This window comes from Arachis hypogaea, chromosome 18 (genome assembly GCF_003086295.3).
Source record: "Arachis hypogaea cultivar Tifrunner chromosome 18, arahy.Tifrunner.gnm2.J5K5, whole genome shotgun sequence".
Classification (NCBI taxonomy): Eukaryota; Viridiplantae; Streptophyta; class Magnoliopsida; order Fabales; family Fabaceae; genus Arachis; species Arachis hypogaea.
In genome coordinates this window covers 134,109,950-134,134,567 of record NC_092053.1, presented here as the reverse complement: position 1 = coordinate 134,134,567, position 24,618 = coordinate 134,109,950, and the positions used below count along the sequence as shown (strand labels likewise).

At 30.0% G+C, this 24,618-nt stretch overlaps 2 protein-coding genes across 2 annotated transcripts; both read right to left on the bottom strand.

The window, feature by feature from the left end:
- Positions 1-2,839: 2,839 nt before the first annotated feature.
- On the bottom strand, positions 2,840-3,376 carry LOC140181511 (secreted RxLR effector protein 161-like). The gene has a single exon (XM_072225142.1). It carries the CDS (start codon positions 3,374-3,376, stop codon positions 2,840-2,842), a length of 537 nt encoding a protein of 178 aa, XP_072081243.1.
- Positions 3,377-17,903: 14,527 nt separating this feature from the next.
- LOC112772695 (bidirectional sugar transporter SWEET12) lies at positions 17,904-20,634 on the bottom strand. Its single transcript, XM_025817672.2, has 6 exons — positions 20,239-20,634; positions 20,016-20,052; positions 19,680-19,890; positions 19,205-19,366; positions 18,988-19,107; positions 17,904-18,643 (listed from the first exon to the last, which is right to left on the bottom strand). The coding sequence occupies exons 1-6, from the start codon at positions 20,276-20,278 to the stop codon at positions 18,308-18,310; spliced, it is 906 nt and encodes a 301-aa protein (XP_025673457.1). The 5' UTR covers positions 20,279-20,634; the 3' UTR covers positions 17,904-18,307.
- Between the last annotated feature and the right edge of the window lie 3,984 nt (positions 20,635-24,618).

The following is a 24,618-nucleotide window of genomic DNA, read 5'->3' as shown; positions in this document are numbered from 1 at the left end:
CTTTAAATTTTGAGCTAACTTAATTCAACTCCTCCCTTCTCAAATTCAAAGAGAACTATTAATAATATTATCTGATTAAACACACATATAAAATAATTTTATACTGAGAGTACATTAAAATTAAATTCTTATTATATATGTATCAATCTCTATCTCTTCTAACTACAAAATTATCTCAAAATTTATGTGTTGAATGTCATAGAAGATTATTACACATACAATCCTGATATCTAAGAATAAAAGGATAACATTATATTATGAGACATATATATAGAGATGTGATCTATAAGTTTTTGTATGGTAGCTATATAGCCCTAGCTAGAAGGTAGCAATAGCATTATCAATGAACAATGGTAGAGCTGATAAGAATCTCGATCACCATCTTCAATTATTGGGAATTCGTACTTGTGGGGGCAGATCAAAGGTGAACGTGTAAGGTTCATGAAGCACAAAGGAAGAAACACCCCAACAACCTCTCAAGAGAGCAATCATAGTACTTAAATATTCTCTTGATACATCAATTTATTATTTAATTAATAATTAGTTAATTAGATGATTGTACCAGAAAATTAAATTAGCCACAAACATACAATACCGACAGAAATGATATTTGATTTATTTCTCTCTTTTTTATCTCAATTTAAGAGTGGGTTATTGCTGTGATGATATATACATAACACGGAATTAATATTTAATTTGACTCTTAAAATTTAATATTAAATTTAAATTGACTCTTAAAATTATGATTAATTCAATTTGGTTATCATAATTTATAATAATAATTTGTATTAGTTTCTGAATTGATTTCTGTAAATGGCGTGTTTGTTCACTAATTTGTTAAGATTTGAATTTCTCGTTTATATTTTATGTGACTGAGACTTATTAGACTTCCTAAAAATTTAATTGGCTCCCTAATATTCTCATAAAATAACAATAATAAGTTCAATTTGAAAATTTTGTGATTCTAGTAGTAACAATTAAGCTTTTAGAACTCTAATAAGTCTTGATCACATGGAGTATAAGCGAGTAATCTAAATAGTATTAAGTTAATGTACCAAATTTTAATACGTCGTTAATGAAAATTAGCTTAAAGATTAATGTGAGTTATGATTGTAAATTACGAAGTCTAATTTAAATCTATTAAAATTTTAAGTATCAAATTAAATCGGACTTCAAATTTTAGAGAACAAATTATATTAACTTGCATAAGACATAATTTAAATTTCTAATAATTATTCAAGTGAACGAATGAATTAATTATTCGATCAACTCAAATTAGTTAGGTGTTTTATTTTAAAATCATATTTTTGATGTTTGATTCATAATTACTAACTAAACTTATTAAAAATACATTTTTTTTACTATTTGAATATTTTTTTTATTTTAACGATAAATAAAAGTATGAATAACTTTGACACCAACTATTCTATTAGAATTAAAGCATATTTTTAGGGTTTTGAAATACTTATAAAGAAATATTTATTAACCACTTAACGAAAAATACTTTTTTTTTATTTTCATTAGCTTGAGCAGTAAATTTAATTAATGAGTTTTATTCTGAGTTATAGTAATAATCCATAATATTATTATAAGATGAGAAAAATAATAATTTTTAAAATTAAAAAGTAATTAAGTGCAGCTTTCAAGAATTTTAAGTTGTGTACGGGAGAGGTAATCACATATTACATTTGTTGGCCACCGCATAAAGAATTCTCGACGATCGAAAGAATTTTGAAAAGAAATTAAATAAAAAATAAAAAATAAAAAAATATTATATTTAACTCAAAATTTTAAGATATTAAGATAATAAACTTTTTATTTTATATATTTTTTATTTTATATTTTTCTGATGTAAGATTAATTCTATATACTCTTGCAACTTTAACACTATTTCTAATTTACTGTACCCTAGTAATCAATGGAGAATGAAATTTACTATATCCAAAATAAAATTGAGAATAATTTACAATGTTAAGACTAAGAGTTGTACTATTTATTATCAATTCATTTTTTAGACGTACTTAATTACAAACAACTACACATAAATTCAAATGTGAAGTATTTATAATCTATTATTGTTGATGGTTGTTATAAATATACTTGTACATAATAACTCTCTTAACTTTAATAATAATAATAATAATAATAATAATAATAATAATAATAATAATAATAATTGAAGGTATCGGTAACTTAGGTGTGAATCTTAAAAGTGATTAGTGAAGCATAAGAAAAGAGAACAGAGAAGAGAGAAGAGAATAAAAAAATCAGAGAAAAAGAGAGAAGTTTAGTTCTTGTATTGAAGAAAGGGAGAAGTGAAAATTAGCTACAGTGACAGTGTTCTGCAGCTTATAAAAAGAAAAAACAGTAAAGAAAAAAGAGTGTGAGTTGGCTCTAACTAACTATTTACTTCTAAAGAGTTCAAGCTTAACAACTAACTAACTGTTAACTTCTTAAATCAGTAACTAACTAACAACAACTTGTACACCATCTTGCACTTGCTTAGTTGGCTTAACTCTAAGCATAATGCTAATATATACATCCATCATCATCTCTAGTTTTCTTTTCTTTTGTTTTCTTTAACAAGCACGTCCTGTTTCTGGGCTGCTTTTGTATCCTGTCTTTGGACTGTTTATGCAACACTTAACCTCTCTCTGAAGTGCAGAAAGACTTTAGATGGAATTGCTTTTGTGAGAATGTCAGCTACTTGAACTGCTCCTGCAATGTGGCTCACTCTTATGCTTTTGTTGTTGACATGATCTCTCACAAAGTGGAGATCAATTTCAAAGTGCTTGGACTTTGAATGCAGAATGGAATTTGCAACTAGTAATACTGCACTCTAGTTATCGCAATACAGGATGAGAGACTCCTTGGGAGGGAACTGAAGCTCACACAGTAGGTTGTTTACCCAAATTAACTCAGCGACTAGGTCTGCCATGCTCCTGTACTTTGTTTCTATACTGGATCTTGCAACTGCAGTTTGCTTTCTTGAAGCCCAAGATACCAAATTTGACCCTAAGAACACACAATAGCCATTGGTGGATTTCCTATCATCAAGATCCCCACCCCAGTCCAAATCACTGTAAGCAATGATTGACATAGAGTTTTCTTTCTTCAGATGCAACTGATAGTTTGCAGTTCCACTCAAATACCTCAGCACTCTTTTTACCATTTTCCAATGACATTCTAATGGAGTTTGAACAAATTGTGCCAGCTTGTGTACACTAAAAGATATTTCAGGTCTTGTTATAGTCAAGTATTGAAGGCTGCCAATCAAAGACCTGTAAAAGGCAGGATCATGAAATTTTGCACCACCAAAGGCTGATAGCTTGACTGTGGAGGGTAAAGGGGTGTGGCAAGAAGTGCATCCTACCATGTTTGCCTTTCTCATCAGCTCCTTGATATATTTTTGTTGAGTGAGAATCAGTCCACCACTGCTTGTTCTTGTCACCTAAATGCCAAAGAAATAGTGCAGGCTTCCCATATCTTTTAGGGCAAACATGTTGTTTAGCTTCTTGACGACTTGATTAACTGTATTTTCAGACTCAGCGGTGACTATAATATCATCTACATAGACTAGCACAAACATTTTTTCTCCTTGACAGCTGCTTTGAAACACAGAAACATCATATTTGGTGGGGGTGAAGCCAATATCTTTCAGGCCAGAAGCTAGCTTGCAGTACCATTCTCTTAGTGCTTGTTTTAGGCCATAGAGTGTCTTTGTCAGCTTACACACTAGTGATGAGTTTCCCTGTTCATACCCTTGAGCCTGTTTCATGTATACTTCTTCCATTAAGTCACCATGTAGAAAGACATTATTAACATCAAGCTGCCTTATTATCCACGAGTTCACTAAGGCAATGGATAAAATTACTCTGATAGATGTAGGTTTCACTACAGGGCTGTAGGTCTTTGTAAAGTCAAATCCTGGTTTTTGGGCATAACCCCTGAGCCACCAACCTTGCATTGTATTTATGTAAAGACCCATCAGAGTTGTATTTTGCTCTAAAAACTCACCTGCTACCTATTGCTTCTCTGTTTGGTGGCAATTGCACTAGCTCCCATGTGTTGTTTTTCATCAACGCATCATATTCCAGATCCATTGCTGTTTTTCACTCCAGCATGTTAAGTGCTTGCTTCACACTTCTAGGTTCCAGGCTGGCTTGAAAGGCTTTTGGTCTCACTATCCCTGCCTTACTTCGAGTGATCATTGGATGAATATTTGTAGCTGGTGGGACTTTTTGAGAGGGCTCAGAGATTGGAAGGACTATCTCTATGTCATTGATTGGTATTGGAACTAGTACTGATGAAGCTGCTATAGGTCTTTAAGAGTTTCTTGCTGTGGAAGGAATTGCTGGAGGTGAAATTGGCTGAATTGTTCTGTCTGAGATTGATTGAATTGGTTGCTGTGTTGAGACTGGAGTCAATGAGGTACTTGATAGTGAACCTGAGCCTTGGACTGATTGACTTGTTGGAGTTAAGTCTGGTTGGATTTGAGCTAGTTGAGAGGCTAGAACTGGCTACATTCTTGGAGATGAGTTTGTAGCTTCTTGTGTTGCTACTGTTGCTATTGAGACTTGAAGCTTGGGAATGGTAGGTAGCTGTGACACTGCTGGATCAATTGAGGATGTTGGGGATTGACCTTTCTCTTTAAGTTCTTTAAAAGAAAATTTGTCTTCAACAAATACTACATCTCGGGTGATGATTGTCTTTCCATCTTGGGTGAGGCATTTATAGCCCTTGTGAGCTATGCTGTAACTAATAAATGTACAGGGTGAGGATCTGAAGTCCAATTTATGTTTGTTGTAGGGTCTTTGATGAGGAAAGCAGAGGCAGCCAAATACTCTAAGATCTGCATATGTTGGTGTTTTGCCAAAGAGCTTTTCTGTGGGAGACACTCCTTCTAAGACTAGTGTAGGCAGCATATTGATCAATCTTGCAGCAGTACTAAATGTTTCACCCCAGAACTTTGTTGGCATAGAGGCACCAGCCAAGAGTGTGAGCCCCATTTCCACTATATGTCTGTGCTTTCGTTCTGCTGAGCCGTTTTGTTGATGGATGTGGGGGCAGGAAAACCTGTGCTGCACTCATTTTTCCTTTGAAGTTTTAGACAAATTAACATGCTCAGCTGCATTATCAGATTGTAACACTTTCAATTTTGTATTCAATTGCAATTCAACCATTTGTTGAAAGTGGTTAAAAACTGATTTTAGTTGAGCTCTAGATTTAATAAGGTAAAACCAAGTGAACTTTGAGAAAGCATCAATAAAAATCACAAAATACCAGTTTTCACTATTATCTGACAGGGGTGCTGGTCCCCAAATGTCTGAATAGACAAGGCTTAGTGGTGATGTATATACTGTTTGTGAAGGTAAGAATGGCAATTGGTGTGACTTTCCAATACAATAAGCTTCACAGATTTCTTTATTAGGTGTAAAAGAGAGATTACAAGACTTGAGTACTTTTGACCCTACACTTTGATTTGCATGACCTAATCGTGCATGCCAAATCAAAAATTTATTTGACTGTGCTAGTGAAGAGATGTAAATTGAAGGTGTGTGTGCAGCAGTGATATCCCCAAACTTATACAAGCCTTTATCAACACTCTCTTAGAGGAGGAGTTCTTTAATTCCCCGTCATTTAATGCAGCACTTATCAGCATGAAATTCAAAGAAAACTCTATTATCATAGCAGAATTGATATACACTCATAAGATTCTTTGTGATTTTAGGTACATGAAGCAGTTTTGTTAGGAAGAGTAATTTAGAGCTCAAATCAGTGTTAAAGCACATTTTTCCAACATGGTGAATATACAAACCTGATCCATCTCCTATGACAACTTGCTCATCTCCTGTGTATTCTTCTTTCTCCATGAGGTTCTGTGCATCATGAGTGATATGATGTGTAGCTCCAGAATCTAGGTACCAGTTTGGATCTTGAATGGTCGAAAGTGTTGTCAACACATTGTTATAGTTTGCCTTTGACTGAGTGATCTGATTGTTGCTACCATAGGTGTCTTCATACTATTTTTTATCATATCGGTACCAACAAAATCTTGTTGTGTGTCCTACTTTATCACAGACCTGACATTGTGGCCTGCCATCTCCCTGCATTGTTCTTCCTCTACCATACTGATTTCTGCCATGACGACCTTTACTGCTGTCAAGTTCTTGTGTAAATCTTCCTGCATTTTGAGTCATTCTTCTTCCTTCATAGGTACCTCTACCTCCTCAAAACATTCGTCCTACTCTGCCATGAAAGTTACCTCTAAAATTTCTTTTGCTTGTTGAATTCTAAGAATAAAACTGATTTTAGTGAGCTTGTGTGTATTGTGAGTGCTGAGCTATATTTGCTTGCATAAGAGTTTCAGATCTTCTAAATCTTGCTAACATGCTTTCATGAGCTAGCAATAGTGCTTCTAATTCTCCCACTATTATGCTAGTAGATTTTGCTAACACTGAGGTCATCACATTACCATATTCTTCAGTTAAACCATATAAGATTGCATTGACATGATCACTCTCCTTTATTGATTCACCCAAAAGAAGCTAATGCATCCATAGTGCTCTTTATCGACAGAACATACTCAGTGACTAACGTACCTATCTGGATCGTGCTTAATTTGTTCTTCAGCCGCATTACCTTGGCCTTAATTTGAGACACGAAGTGATCTTCGAGCTTTTTCCAGATCTGGTATGTGAGTGTGTACCTAACCATTCTTGTAGTGAAGCGATTTAACATCGAGGCCAGTAACCAGGACTTCAAGCTAAGAGAGCATCTTGCCGCTTTCATTTCTGGAACTCTGGATTTACTGTACTGTCAGGAAGAAACACTTGAGGAATGTTCTCTCCAGTAAGATGATTCAGCATGTCATTACCTTCGATTATTGACTCTGCTTGATCCTTCCACTACTGTAGATAGTTGTTTTCATCCAACTTCATGGATATGGGAGTTGCAACGAAACTTTGCGCCATGATTCTTGAGCAGTCTTCAGTCAGAGATTCAATTGGTTGCTTGCGGAAGCTATGGCACCATAAGCTCTGATACCATGAAGGTATCAGTAACCTAGGTGTGAATCTTGAAAGTGGTTAGTGAAGCATGAAAAAGGAGAACAGAGAAGAGAGAACAGAAAATGAGAAATCAGAGAGAAAGAGAGAAGTTCAATTCTTGAATTGAAGAAATGAAAAAGTGAAAATCAGCTACAGTGACAATGTTCTGTAACTTATAAAGAGGAGAAGCAGTAAAAAGAAAAGAGTGTGAGCTGGCTCTAACTAACTACTTACTTCTAGAGAGTTCCAGCTTAACAACTAACTAATTGTTAACTTCTTAAATCAGTAACTAACTAACTAACAACAACTTGTACACCATCTTGCATTTGCTTAGCTGGCTTAACTCTAAGCATAATGCTAATACATCCATCAATAATAATAATAATAATAATAATAATAATAATAATAATAAGGGTAAAGTATATTTTTTGTCCCTAAAGTTTATTAAAAATTTTAAAAATGCCCCTAATAAGTTTTAATTTGTTTCAATTTTATCCTTAATATTTTCGATTTGCATCAATTTTATCCTTATCTTCAAATTTTTTGGTCAAACTATAGTCAACATTAATTTTTTCCAATAATACCCCCAAACCCTATTCTCTTTCATCATCATCAAGAACAACTACCTAACACTCCCGCCGTCATTTACGTCCCAACTCCGGCCACCGTAAGTGATGTATATCAAATCCTCCTCTCTTTCATGGAGAAGACTCCATTACAAGACCCACCATTCCACCACCGATCCCTGACCATGGCTCCAACCAACAAGAACTATGAAGCACTTTGAATCCATCAACATTTAAGAAGAAGAAGCAAAATAAAAAATGGGCAACGGCAACATCAACAACAACAAAACACAACAACAGCTCCATGTAACAACAGATCAAAACTCCATAACAAACAAGAGGTGCATGTCATTTCTGATTCTCAATTACTTTCTCCTCTTTGTGGGTACTGTATCTTCAAACATGCTCTCAAAGATTTCAACAAAAAGATTCTACCTTTATCGATCTTCATCGCAATCATGTTGGGAATCAACAACCTTCTCTTCTCATGGGGCGTTTCATATCTTTCAGTTTGCAAGTGTTGAAGGTAAGGTCCCATGGAAGTTGTTGAAGTCAAGCCAAAGATGCTCGAGCTTCTTTAGAGCTCTAATGGTGACCGAAATCCCACCGAAAAAGCCATTATAGGGCAAGTTGATGAGCTGGTGTTGAGATTTGGAGAAGTTCATTGAAATGTTGCCGGAGAATGTCGCTGGAGAGGAGGTTGTAAGCGAGGTTGAGTAGCTGGAGGTTGGCGAGGTTGAGTCCCTACAGGTTGGTGAGGTTGAGGAGCGGCGGAGAAAGGTGGCTAGAGAGGGAGTTGTTCTGGAGGTAGATTACATGACGGAGGAGACCGTTGGAGAGGGAGTGAGGGATGGGGCTGTTGCTGAGTGAGTTTGGGGATAATGATGAAAGAGAATAGGGTTTGGAGGGTGTTATTGGAAAAAAAATAATGTTGATCATAGTTTGACCAAAAAATTTGAAGAAAAGGATAAAATTGATGCAAATCGAAAACATTAAGGATAAAATTGAAACAAATTAAAACTTAGGGGTATTTTTGAAACTTTTAGTAAACTTCATGGACAAAAAATATACTTTACCCTAATAATAATAATAAAACTCTATAGGTTATATATATACGTCTAATGATGAAATTCTCTCACTTTTATTTTCAAGAAAATTTATTATTATTATTATTATTATTATTATTATTATTATTATTATTATTATTATTATTATTATTATTATGAAATTCTATAATGTGAGATAGATTCTGTCTTTCAACCAAATTAACAAAGCCCAGGTGGCCCTTTCATTTTCTGATTTGTCTCTTTTCAAATACTCATAATTGCATCTGCATGCATCATCTTTCTTGCTTAACTTGAAAATCCAATGTCTTTTAATGTTCCAAATTGACAATATAACTACATAGACTATGGACATTCACACATTTTTTCAACAACAGAGAAACATTATTATTTGCATCAGGCCACACCATGCATGCTTTAAAAAAAATAAAAAATAAAAGAAAAATAAGAAACATATTTAATGACTATCAACAAAAGAAATAATAATTAAAAAGTCCAAAAAAATAAAAAAACAAACAAACACATGTTATTTTTAAATAGTAGGTGATACTTGTCTCTTCTCTTTTTTTTTTTTATTTAAAGAAAAATAAAAGTCACTTAATTATATATATTTATCATATATATGGTTAATATCTCACCATGCTCTATTGTATCCAAATTTCTATCGAATTCACCCACTAAACAATATAAATAGACAGTTTTTTTTTTTTTGGTGACTATATAAATAGACAGTTTAAACACATTTAATATATTCTATCTACCCTAATATAATTATTATACGTTTTAGATTATTAACTTGAGTATAGACAATCAACTTGGGTTGGTCAAGTGGTCAGCTCACTCGTCCGCTTAAGCAAGTATCGGGAGTTCGAATCTCACCTTGTGCATGCAACAATTCATTGGCCAACGGCAAACCCTTAAATGGAACTTAGATCTGTCGGGTTGAGAGATATTCAGGAAGAGTTCACCCCTAATAAACAATGTTTAATTAAAATATATTTTCACTCTTGATATATATACAAATTTATTTTGCACACTGAACTGCAAAACTCAAGCATCAATGAATGTGATTGCTGTCTCACTCACTTAGTATATATTATAAGAAATTACAGTGGGAAAAACTTAATTATCAATTACATCATCGTTATCATCTATATATATATATATTAGTAAGAAATCTGAAATCGTGGCTTTTTGGTACTGAACAAATTCTCAGAAGATGAATCACACAACAATTTTAATTCAACAAAGTTACTATCTATCTATATATGCCAATCACATTTCTTTGCAAACCAATAATGCCTACAATTTCGGTGATTATGTTGCTACAAGGTCCAGTTACTAATAATTGAGACGATTAATAGTGAGTAAGTATGTAACACCATGTCATAGAGTTTAATTTGGCTAAGCTAACTTTGCAAGATATTTAAATTAAAGTTATCAGAGTTTTTTTAATATTTTATAGGTTTTGATTTAGTTTTGGACAATTGGATTAAATGATTCACTCTTCTTTTTTTTTAATTTATCAATTTATTAACTTAGATTGATCGAGTGATTAACTTATATATATCGACTTAGATAAATGTTGAAAATTTAAATTTTACCTTATATAAATAATTCAGTAATCACCAACATATCATTATTATTACAAATTTGACTAATTTACTTTGTAAATATTTTTGTTTAAAATAAAAAATTTAAAATTTGAATTTTATAAATTTTATTATACTGGTACCAAAATGTGGAGGTTGGGCTCCGGTTTGTTTTGTTTAAAAGAAAATAAAACTCTAATTTGTGTGTATATATATTATAATTATCTTTTCTGTTTTATATTTTGGAGTTGGTAATAGGGATGAAAATGAATCGAAACGAGTTAAGTTTTAGTTTTGACAAAATTGGTCTATTGTTATAAATAAATGGCTCAAGTCTAAACTTGTTACTTCTCATAGCCTTTTTTTCATACTCGAATCCGGCCTATTTAAAATTCGAACAAGGCCACGAACCTATTTGAAAAACTTATTTCATAAATTATAACTCAAAATAGTAAATTTAAAAATTCTAAATTGATATTAAATGCATTCTAAAATTTATAATTCATAATTTATAAAGTATAATTTATTTATATATCAATCATTATTAGTCACATATCATAAGCATACTTACGATTTATAAATCATTTTTTTTAACAAAAAAACTATAATATTAGCTAATCTGATCTTGCCTATTGATTCTTTTAGTTTTATTTTATATTTAATATAAGTGAATAGTTGAAAGTCTAAATTAAAAAAAAAATTATTTTCACAAAAAAAAATATTTTAATGAGTCAACCCAACAAATTTCGTATGTTTTTTTTAAAGTCAATGACCTAACCTTTTTAATTAATAGACTTCACAAAAAATCCAAATCTGGCATGTTTAATAAAACAAGCTAAACTGAACTGAGTCGAACCTAAAACGAGCTGAGCCAGGAGCTTTCGTTGAGTAGTCCGACCCATTTTTACTCCTACTGGCAGCATAGCTTTTTTTTCCTACCTATGGTATTTTTAATTCAACAAGTCAACGATTAATCTATTGTAGATCAGAACTCTATTTAAGAATTTGTCACTTACCAATAAATTGCTGTATGTACAAAAAAAAAAATTCAAACTTTTAATACTTATTTAAATGAACTAATGAATTAATCACTAAATCAATCTAAGTTAGTTGCTGACATCATAGCTGATATGTATTTGAGATCATCTCTTTATGACTGTTCGTAATTTTTTTTATTTGGATCCACTCTTATAATATGTCCACTGTCTTCATCACATAATCTTCATAAGCATACGCAAATTAATTTAGTTCAGTATATTATATATCTATAAAATGTCACCTCTATTCACATATGCAAACCTTTATAGATATAATAAAATCAAATTAAGTGGAATTTAGATCACAATAAAAATAAATAAATAATATATAGGTTATTATTAGTATATACGTACTTTGGTAGTTTTAGTAGCCCAAAAAATAACAAACGTGATTCCATATGATTTTTGGTTCACCCACCTTCGGATTCAAATTCAGAAATTTAAAAGATATTTTATTTGATTGATTAATTAAAATAGTTACTTAAAAAATCTTGTCTTTTTCAAGCAATCTTACGAGATAAACACAAATTTCCTAAAATAATAATGGAGTGCCAACAACTGTATATCAAGAGACTCATCGAAAACAATCAACAACATGCTTTGATGTATTACTAAAATTGTGAAAATCAATTCGTTTCGCACAAAAATTAATTATTGAATTGGATCCAATTCAAGCTCAAAATATGCAAATATAAGTCTTAATATTACTAAAAATGTGAAATCAATACACAAATAAATGTAACTAACACCTCACTCTATATACACATTTATCAACGAACCGTATACAAAATTTCAATGTAACAACCTCTTCGGTGGCAAAATAAAAACCTAAATACCGCCAATAAACAACCTATACTGCTATATATAGGTGGCAATAGGGGTGCACAAGATCCGGTCCGGTCCGAACTCGGACCGGACTCGATGACTTCGGGGCTAATTTGGCCTGACTTCGTTATGGCCCGGTCAGACCCGAGATTTCAATAGATGGCCCGGTTATTTATTAAATCGGGTTCGGGTCAAGCCTCGGGTCACCCGGCCCCGACCCGTTGGACCCGTATAGTTGTTTGCTACTTAATATTTTGTTGTTATTGGTTGGTATGACACTATAAATTATTATTATTATGTTAATCTTGTGTTGGTTGTTAACTTTGTTTTAATTGTCTTTTGAACTTTGAATGTTTAATGTGTAATTGATATAATTATTATTATGAAACTTTAAATTATTATTATTAGATTCTAAATTATTATTATGCGAATGTTGCATTATTATGGAATAATTATTTTTCAAAATTTAGAGGTTCAAAAGATGTAGAATCTAATTTTTGGTGATGTCGTGATAAAGTTGATCAAGACCCGGGCTTCACCCGGTTTAGACCCGGCTTAAGTGTGGCCCGAAAGTAACACAATTTCATCAGGTCTAGGGTCGGATAAGGGTCTCATAAATAGACCCGGTCATTACTTAGGGTCGGGTTCGGGTCACGGCGAACCGGGCTTCACCCGGCCCCATGTGCACCCCTAGGTGGCAGTAGTGAGAGCTAAGCTCTGATTTGTACAAAGCATTAAAACCCTAACAACTATAAACGTTTGGAAGAATTTTAATTGTACCAGATATACTGATATTCCAATCATTTTAACTCTCAATTTCAATTATAAAAAATATATAATATATATTAAATAAAAGAGAAATTCTCCACATACAAGCGTTTTTTTATACAAGTCTTTACAAGTCATCTATATTAATGCGCTTCGAACCGTTTTCACTGCACCTCCTTCTTCTTTTTGCTGCACGTTCTTCTTCCTCTTCCTCTTCTTTTTTCTTTCGTTTCTTGCCTTTTCTTTCTCCTTCTTCAACCGTTACTGCATGTTTTCACTGCACCTTCTTCTTTTTGCTGCACGTTTTTCTTCCCCTTCTTCTTCTTCTTTTCTTTCGTTGCTTGCCTTCTCTTTCTCCTTCTTCATTTACGTGCTTTTCTCTCTGTTTTCTTTCTTCGTTATTCTCGATTTCCATTGTTTTTTGACATCAAGTTCTGAAATCGTTTTTGAAGAAGAAGAAGTAGCAGAAGATGAGGAGGAGAAAGAGAAAGAGTTCTGAATTATGCATAAGGTGTACTTCAACGAATTTTGGGTGTATTTCTTAAATCCTTTGGGTGTAGTTTTGTAATCCTTTGGGTGTATTTCTGCAATTCTTTGGGTGTATTTCTATAATCGTTTGGGTAAATTTCTGTAACCGTTTGGGTGTATTTCTGTAATCGTTTGGGTGTATTTCTGAAGTTCTATTATCTTCAAAACGATTTCAAAGCTTGATTTCAAAAACCATGAAAATCGAAAAAAAAAAACAAAGCAAGAATACCAGTGATAAACGCAGGTAAAACAACGAATGAAAAGGCGAAGAGAATAACGAAGAAATACATGGAGGAAGAGGAAGAGGAAAGAGTGCAACAGAGAATGATGTGCAAACAAGAATGATGCATGTCTAGCCCTAGTATAAGCCATGAGCTTATGTGTCAGTTGGCTGCCCGCATTCCCGGCATTTATCCGGTCATGAGTCCACGATTTTTCGGATATGATTTTTCGTTCCAAATAAATGCGCATATAATAATAGCAACTCTATTGAGACAGCCTCTGCTTTCTACTAACAGGAATTATATATATATATATACTCTGCTCTGGGGAACAGAAAATTGTTGTAGGTATCTTAGTTTTCCTACAGAAGCTCTGGGTTGCCATAAACAACAAACGCATATACAAGTATCTCTGGAGTTGCCTTAATGTAACAAGTGACCTTTTAACATGCCCTCTGCTTGTTCTCTAATCTCTTTATCATATTACTCTTTACTCTGCTGTGGTTTCTCTGTTTAATGTGTGTATTTATAGCTTATGTAAATTTCGATATGAATAGTTAGTATGTCCCAAGTATAGGTTTATTAAGTCTATACTGAAATAGTTTAACTTTTCATATTATACCTAACCCTAGGCGCAACTCAAATACTAACTATGTTGCTCCTATTTTGCTCACTAATCACCATTTATTTCTATCATTGCAACTTTACTGACTTTTTCTTCGATTTGTATCTTTTCTTCAACTTTTTATCTTTCCTTTATCTTTGCCTCACTAACATGTTATTACCACTCCCTAAGTATTTTATTAAGGTAATTATGAGATTCTGCGTTTAAAGTTGTCTTTCTACAACTTTTATGAAAACTGCATTTTTCGTATTATTTTATTATTTTTAATTAAACAATATTATTTAATATTTTATTATTAAATTTTCGAAAATCAACATATTTTTACCTTTAACTTATTAAATTTACTTTTTACCAACCATAATTTTTAATATTTTTACTTTAACCACCCTAACTTTTTAATATTTACAAACAAAAAAAAGTGTTCTTCATCATACTCGAAGTGTTTTTCGCAAATTATTCAGATTCTTTCTCTGTTTTTACCTATTTTTCAATCTTTTCAGTAACCAATTTTACAAAAATTCAAAATAAAGTTGCAGCCACCAAAACTCCATATTTTTCACTTGATTTCAACACAAAATTAACCCCAATTTAAGGGTTAGGGTTCATTTTTCCCAGCTGCCCAAGAACACATTCATAGCTTGAATTTCATCAAATTTTCATCAAATTTTCACCAAAATTTCATCAAGAATCATTCATATAAACAATCAATTTCAAGCATAACCAAACCATACAACAATTACACAACTCAAACACAATTAATCAAGATTAATTTCACCAAATTCTACCTTGATTTGTTGCCTCAAATTCGGTTATGCTTCTAGGTGTTCTTTAAGCACTTTTTCCTTCTAAAACACATCAAGAACAACTTTGAATCTATAAAACCTCAACTGACCGAACCTTAATCAACATGTTAGAAAGGGATTTCTTACCTTAAACGTGTTGGAAATGGAAGATTCTTGACTCATAAATCAAGCTAAGCAAGAGATCTAAGGAAGAATATTAAGAAAACTCATGTTTAACATATTTTTTATGAAATCGAACCAAAGAGGGGGATGAAGGAAGAAGAAGAAGAAGAAGACATGGTGAGTGTAGCGCTTTGAAAACAGAAAGCGGTTGAATAACGCATTAAAAGGAAGCGGTTGAATAACGCATTAAAAGGCCCGTATGTGTAGCAACTTGTAAGACTTGTAAGTCAAAAAGACTTGTATGTATAGCAGGCCTCTAAATAAAATTAAGGATTAAAATTATTAAAATATCGATATTTTAAATACATTTAAAAATTTTTCTAAACGTTTAATTTGTTTTGGATGTGACTCCGGTTCAAGAGTCGGTCTTAATTCGGTCCAAGAACATGGACCGGAATAAAGAAATTAGCTTTATTTGCTAATTTCAATTGAAAAATGTTACTTATTCTTTAAATTTTCAGTTTTTAGTGAGTTTTTTTATTTAAATAATTTAAATATCCACTTTTATAAAAAGTTATTTAATTTTTAGTTTCTCTCTTCTAGAGACTAAATGATGCATAATTTTTAAAAGATACTTAATTTCACTGATTCTAATTTTAAAAATTTAACTTCTTCGTTCTAACACAACCAACTCAAATCCAATAACAATGTTCTTCCAACCAATTTTTTTTCCATCACAGTTTCTGAATTCGAGACCATTTAATCCCATAAGTAACAAACTTGGAGAGAAAAATCATCGTACATGACAACAACAGACTCTGATAACTATTAAAGAACAAGATTTACAAGATATATCGTGTCAATCAGTTTAAAACTCAACTTAAAAGCTACCAAAAAACAAGCTAAGGCATTTACAGATTCTATAATGTAGTGATTTCTCATTTATTTCTATAAATTATCTTTTAATTCGTCTCTAACTACTTACAATGCTCCTCTTCAGCTTATATATTTTGATGTATGGGAACTAGCACCCATTATTTCACATTTATGTTTTAAATACTATGTAATTTTTATTGATGTATTCTCCATATATACTTCCTTTTAGTTTTTTAGGTCTTCAAAATTTTTTAACAACAAATGGAGAATCTTACTAGCCATAAGATTAAAGCTTTTTAATCTGAAAATAAGGGTGAATATACCTCAAATCAGTTCACTCATTTTCTTGCTGAATAAGTTATTGTTTTCCCTTTTAAAACCCTATAATAAAACTAAACTAGATTTCAAATTACATAGATGTGTCTTCACAGATTATGCACCTAATTCAAAAGGTTATAATGTCTTTTACTTTGTAGCAAAATTTTTATTACAAGATATGTATAATTTGATGAAACTAACTTTTCCTATAGAAAAATATTTCTTAAATATGAAAGAAAAGGTTCAATTATTATTATTTTGTCCCTAGCGTCTTAAAAGAAATGTTAAGTACGATTTTGGTATTTAAGGTATGGGGCAAAAAAAATTTTATTCCTAATTTTTTTTTTTTTGTATACAAAATCATTTCTAAAGTTTAAAACCAAATTTTAAAATCGTCTTTTTTACTTAAATCTTAAAATTTTCGATCAAATTATCCATAACAAAAAAAATTATAAAATAAAAAAAATGATAGAAGGAGAGTGTTTTTGCTCCTGCGAAGGAGGAAGAGAAGAAGAAGGAGAAAAAAAGAAAGAAGAAAAAGAAGAAGCTGTCACGATCCACCTCTACCTCTGTTTCCGCTGCCAAAAATTTAAAACCTAAGTTAAACCTTGAGAACGATTTTAAAATCAAGTTAAACCTTAGGAACTATTTTGTATGCAAAAAATAGTTAGAGATAAAAAAAAAAATTCGGCCTATATTTTAAGGACCAAAATCATACTTAACCCTTAAAAAATTATCCTATGATCAAGGGTGTTAAAATTAAAAATGAAAGAAAGTTTGTTAATCAAAATAAAAGAACATAAATTACAACAATAATTACGCTCTATAGCTTCTTTGAGTAGATTTTTTTGCGGCGAATTGGTCGTATTAGTGTCTTGATGAGTCGCTTTCAAGTCTCAACTATTTATTTTGTCCCTTATTAGAACATCATTGTCAACATTTATGACATCAATGCATATGAAAAGTTTAAAAAATAATTAATGTTAAAAAGAAAAAAAAAATCATCACAAAAAAAAAAGAAGAAACATGTAATCTAAACTTTTTCTTCATGTCGATCCGGATCATGCACATATGATAGGTACTTTGGAATAATAAATAACTTTTTACCAACTACTATTGAGTATATTTAATGATTAGTTTTTCCATCACTAATTATATTAATAAGGGTTTATGCTCCACCAACGAAAAAAATATATATATTAAAGATTTTGTTATTAACACTTCTTATTAACAAAACCTTAGTACTACCAACCAATAACCAGTGCTTTAATTAAAACTTCTATAACAATTTATTACTTTTTGGCATTTATACAATTATTTTTTAAATAAAGAATTTAATTTTAATATATTAATAATGTAAAAAATTTTAGGTTGACCAATAAAATTTATGTATTTAAATAATTTTTTAAATAAAAAATTTAAAAATTAATTATTTTTACTAGTGTGATAATATACACAATTTTTTGAGACTTATATATATATATATATATTTATCATAATTAATAACAACAATAATGAAGTGGGGACAATTTCTATATGAACTTCCCTGGATCCGGGGGCATATATTATATAATATAAAATTAATGAAAACAAATATAAAATTACATAAAATAAAGGAGTAACCAAAACAAGTTAAAAATAACTATGTATAAAGAGAGGGATATAACAATAATAATAATAATAACAATAATTATAGAAAAAGATATATCTACAAGAGGCATATAGTCCCATACTACCCCTTAGCTTTTAATTTTGTTTTAAGCGTTTCACAATTTTACACGTAAATTGAAGAACCCCACAACAAGAAAAGAACATAGATGAGAGAGATCATCATCATCATCATCATCATCATCATAGAGAAGAAGAAGAAGATCTTAATCATATTGAAGCTAGAGGCACCCTTAATAATTCCAAACTCTCTATACTATTCACTTCATGACTTGTTGTTATTGTTGTCATTCTTGTCCTTAACTTCTGTTTGGTTGTTTTCTTTTTGTGAAGACGAATCTTCATTCTTCTCTTCTTCTTTTTCTTCTTTTGTTTCTTTCATTTCTATGTTTTTTACTATTACTTCTATTTTCTCAATATCGCGTTTTTTCTCCTCCTTCTGCTTTTTCTTCTCGTCTTCGACGCTTTCTTCGATGTTGTTTTCAATGTCGGCAGCTTTGTGTTCTGGTAGCTTCTCATCTTGAACCGGTTTTTTATTTCGATACATTGCATAGAGAACCATTTGAACCGTTCCAAATGTTAACCCCACAATGTTCGGGAGCTGTCCATACACAAAACACATGGTTACAACATTTTTTCATGCATTTTCCATAAGGACAAATTAGTAATTACTAGAATCTAATCCAATCTCTATATAAATAATAATACAAATTAAATACATTATTTTAAAATAATTACTCACATAAAAATATTCTCATGTAAAAATTATATCTGCAGTTGTCTTCGTATGAAGTTATTAGTCGAAAATCGTTAGATCATTTGACATATTAACTAAATTATTATTTAACAGTTTTTAACTATCAACTTTAAGACAATTATACGTGAGTGTTTATTAATTTATATACACTAGCTGTTAATATTAATATAAAATTATTTTACACTCACCGTAACGTAAATGTCTTTGAGGAAGATGCCGTACAATAGCCACATGATTGCGCTAATAAAAAGAAGAAGAGAAAGAGGAAAAGGAAGGAACTCCACGCTTTTGGTTCGGATAACCGTCCTCTGAAATTGGAAACAAAAAATTAATTAATTAGTATATATTATATATAAAGTAAGATTCAATGAGAAATTCTATATTACTTTTTATATATATACTTACAATGATGCTCAAAGGTGCTGCAAAAACACTAGTGGCAAAGACAACACAAATCCATCCAAGAAGCTTGAGACGGTTTGCTCCTTTTGCTAGGATATGTGTTAATAGAACAATTGTGCAAAATCCTCCAAAGTTCAATAATAGAATCATTCTCAATGTGGACATCTACAATATCAAACAATAATGTTAGTTATATAGTTATAATAAAAGCAAAAAATTTACGTATATTTGTTTTCATATGAAGTTATAGCTAAGAATCGTTAGATAATAATTTAGCCAAACATATCAAATCATCTGACGATTCTCACTACAACAAAAACAGGTATTAGCGACGAAAAATTAACGACAAAAAAAAAACCGTCGTTATTATCTGCATCTGTTGTAATGTTTTAACTGTCATATTTATATAAAAATAACTGTACCTGAGGTTTTCACCTATAAAAACATTTTTGATTAGTTAGAAGATGTAATTACTAACCCTAACTTTCTTGGGGCAGTAAGTGATGAAAATGGCAAGGTAAATAGTCTCAATGACACAACCAAATGCATTGATTGTGATAAGAAGAGTTTCTCCGGTTTTGACATAGGCATAGAAGATCCAAAGCATTGCACTGAAGAGTGCTGCCACATATGGAATTGATTGGAATCCTTCTGTTGATTTCTTCTTGCATACTCTATAAAATGTTGGTCTGAAAAAAAAAAAAAAAAACACATGCATGTGTTCATCATCACTACTTGATTTACTAATTAATAAAAATAAATAATAATATTTATTATATTGAAAGATCATAGCTAGATATATAGATATACTTACAGTGGTGCTAGAAAGCATACAAAGGAAGCAATGTTGCCTACAATAATAATTAACAAGAAAAACTATATTAGTTCATGTTTCTATAAGGAAAAAAAATTATATAAAAATTAAAATAAATAATAATTTCACTAGAAAGAACAAGAAGAGGAAGAAGAATAAGAGGAGAATATAGTAATATACACATAATAATAATAATAATGCAAAATGATGAATTTAAACATACCTAGAATTCCAAAGGTGAAAACTAAAGGACTGTGTGGCATGGTTGAATGTTGGTTTTGGAATAATTAATTAAAATCTCTCAATTCAAAAATTCCCTTGTGTGAAGTGGGGAAGAAGAAGAAGCTACTTTGCTCTCTAAATTAAATTTCTCTGTGTCACACTCATTTCAAAGAGAATAGAATCCCCTATATATAGGGTGCTTGGAAGGGTATGTGTATGTAGTAGATTATTTATTTTTTTAAAAAAAAATAATTATTAATTAGTACAATTTTGCATGGACATTATGATTTTATTAAAAGTATGAATGAATCATGTATGTATGGTTGCTTTAGAAGGCATATAGGCTTTGAGGGCCACACAAAATAAACCATGCAATACCAAATAAAATTGCCAGCTCAACACTTAATGTAGTTGCAATGTTGTTCTAATAATAATAATAATAATAATAATAATAATAATAATAATAATAAATTAATAATTAATGGTATTGGGCCACACACAACACTTACACACACACATACACATATACACTCTTTTACTTAACCACGCGTTACGTACCCAAAATGCTTTCTTCTCCTTTCTTTTCTTTTCTTTTCTTTTCTTTCCCTTACCCAAACACATTTATATATCGAGTTTAATTTTAATGCACTAACTAACGGTTTAAAATACTTTTTACAGTTACATAATAATATTCGATTTTTTAGATAATTATTTATATAATTTGATAATTATTTTTATTGATATAATATTATATAATTAGATATATGTATAAAATTATTTTATACCGTATCAAAATTAAATTCTTTATATATATATATTCCTTAATCACGTGACACATTTGTTTGCACTCATTCCATAATAACCTTACTACTACAAATAGATGTTTTTGTTGAGTGCCCAAAATTTTTTATGTTCTCTATATAATTTACTTGCTAATTTAGATGCTTAGTTTGTTGGTTAATAAATTAATTAAAAGCCAAGGGTTATTTTGTGTGTGCACACTTCTTTGAGTTGTAGAGAATGTTTTCATTTAAAGCAAATTACAATTGGTATGGAATTTAGGATTGTTACGTTTTTGTCTTAGATGAGTGTTTGTATTCAATTGGTTATTTTTCAAGAATTTTACCTTTTAATCTTTTGGTATCGATCTTATGATTTTCATCTCTTTCATACTATGATTGGTAAAGTACAAGTCACATTCATAGACTTTCATTTTTTTTTTTTTTTGCATTACATAGAAATTATCTTCATTTAATACTATTTTTATTTATAAAGGTTATATAATTCCAAAAAACTATTAGAAAATAATAATAACAAAAAAACCCTAAATTCTAAACAGATTTTATTATTGTTTAATTTACCCTATATCCTCAAATCTTTAATCAAATTTTGATGAAAAATTAAATGTTTATAATAAGTTTAAATGAATATTGTTATTTTTGTCACAAAATTACTTCTTTCCAAAATTTTAACTGATAAAAAAAAGTTAAATTACACAGTTGGTCCCTACACTTTTAGTAAAATTGCAAATTGATCCTTACACTTTAAAAGTTTGTAATTGAGTCCCTAAAAAGAATTAAAATTTGTAATTTAGTCTCCGCCGGTTAAAAAGTGTTGATTTAACAGAATATTCTCAGAATATACTGAGAATATTCTGTTAAAATAGAGACTATACTGAGAATATTCTGTTAAATCAAACACTTTTTGAATGATGGAGACTAAATTACAAATTTTAATTCTCTTTAAGAATCCAATTACAAACTTTTAAAGTGTAGAGACCAACTGTGTAATTTAATAAAAAAAATATATAAATAGTTATATATCTAATAGTTCTATTATATAAAAAAAGTTGTCCTACATGTCATGTCATTGCAACTATTATTTTTAATAAGGGCATATATAAAATAGATAAATAAATAATAATTATTATTACAAATTCACTTCACGTAATCTCTTTAGATTTGTGTGATTTTTTGCATAAATTTTATTCTTTTTATTGGCATTATGCCAATTTTTTTTTTAAATTAATAAAAATTGAACTTTATACCTTTAGGTATAAGAGATTTAAAAAATTTAAATTGATAGGTGGATGTAAAAGACTTCTAAGTGCTAATAACACCAGGTTACTAAAGTGTTTTAATAATTAATTTTTTTATAACCTTTTAATAATATTTTTTATTTTTTATTATTAGGGTTAAAATATATAGTGAAAACTTAGGTGCAGTCGACTTCACGTGAAGTTGATAGCTGAGAGCCGTTAGATGAAAATTTAGTCAAATCAGTTAAATTATCTCTCATCTATCAACTTCACGTAAAGTCGACTGCACCTGAGTTTCCACCAAAAATATATATGTTGTAGTGATACTATCATGATACTACAAATCGAACTAAATCTGAACTTCCATTCCTTCTTTTTCTTGAATATCTCCCCTTCTTGATTCTTATAATGGTAAATGATTTCACTTTTGCTTATAATATATGTTGCTTGTGATTCATGGAATCCGATCCTCATCATTTTAATGTATATTTGGTAGTACTTCAATGTACAACTTCCCTTGCCAAATCACTCCCACTATTAATCAAAAAACAAAATCTATTAATTAGGTCACCAAAATTTTCTTGTCACACAAGAAAACAAACCACGTGTAAAACTAAGATATCTTCATGCACTATTGCTTTATACCTTATTACAAATTAGTATTTCTTTTATATAAGGAGCAAACTTTTAATTAAGTAATATTAATTAATTAATTAATTTTTAAAATTTTATTTTTTAAATAATTTAAAATTTAAGATTTAAATTTAGAATTTAAGATAAAAATTATTTCAAAAATTAACTAATATTGCTTTATACATTATAAATTAGTATCTTCTTTATATAAGGAATAATCAACTTTTAATTAAGTAATATTAAATAAATTTTTATTATAAAATTAATTATTTTTTTCAGGATTTAAAATTTATACTTAGAATTTAAAGTTTAAAAATTAGAATTTAAATGAATAAAATAGTCATTTCAAAAATTAACTAATATTGACCAAAAAAAAGTTAGCTCTCTAATTCAAATATATATATATATATATATATATATATATACCGAGTTAAAGTTCAATAAATTTATTCTATTTATAAAATGGGTAAAGTATATTTTTTATCTTTAAAGTTTGGTAAAAGTTTTAAAAATACCTCTAAATTTTATTTTATTTCAATTTTGTCCTAAAATTTTTCGATTTGCATCAAATATACTCTTGACGGCTAAATTTTCAAAAAATTTAAGACCAATCTAACAATAAGGCATGAAAATTATACTTAATTTGCTTGTGTTGAGGTTGTTCTTATGAAATTATTGTTGAATCTGTCTTAAATTTTTTGAAAAATTAGCCGTTGAGGGTATATTTGATGCAAATCGAAAACTTTTAAGATAAAATTGTAACAAAATAAAATTTAGGGGTATTTTTAAAATTTTTATTAAACTCCGAGGACAAAAAGTATAATTTACCCTTATAAAATTCTTAAAGTGATAATTTTTTTTTTTATAGAATTTAAATCCGAAAACATTTGATGAAAAAAATAAAAATACTTACCATCTTAATTAATTACACCGTTCATTAATACTTACCATTAATGGTGTATGATTCACATAATATAATATATGTATTTAGATCGAACCGTATTGTGTTAATGCGATCTATCTAATAGCTTTTTGATGCCCACGCGTGAACAGTGGAATTCAAAGTCCTCTTGGTGAATTATGATTAAGCCAAGTGTCACTTTATGATCTCATGATAATTATATCTATCTACCGATCTTATTATAATATTATAAATTAAAATTAAATTCCATTCTATTTGAAGCTAATTTGTTCGATAGTACAAAGGTTGTGTGCTTTAGTATGAATTGATAAATTTAAGAAAGCAATAAAGTGAGATTTTTTTAAAATAATAATAATAATAATATTAATTTCGTGAGTTGTGATCAATGCTATCTTTAGTAGGTATAGTTGGACTCCAAAGTGGTAGGTGTAATTTTAAAAAATTAGGGCATAACAAGAAAGGATAACATTTTAAGATTTTGTTAAGTATATCCTATGAAGCACAGACCACTTTGCTAAGTTGTCGTGTTCGCGTGTCGGACACATTTTGGACACGATACTCATCGACATTTATTCGATACGCGTGTCTGTTGTGTCTAACCTGTATCTTAATAAAAAATAAAAAAATTTTCACCAGACACGTTTGGACACACCTAAATACCATCACGTGTCAGAGTGTCCAATCTCATTCTTAACATATATTTTTTAAATAAATTTAGATATAGTATATATTATTATTTATTAAAACAAAAAATATTTTAAATACTTGATATAATTAAAATAAGATAT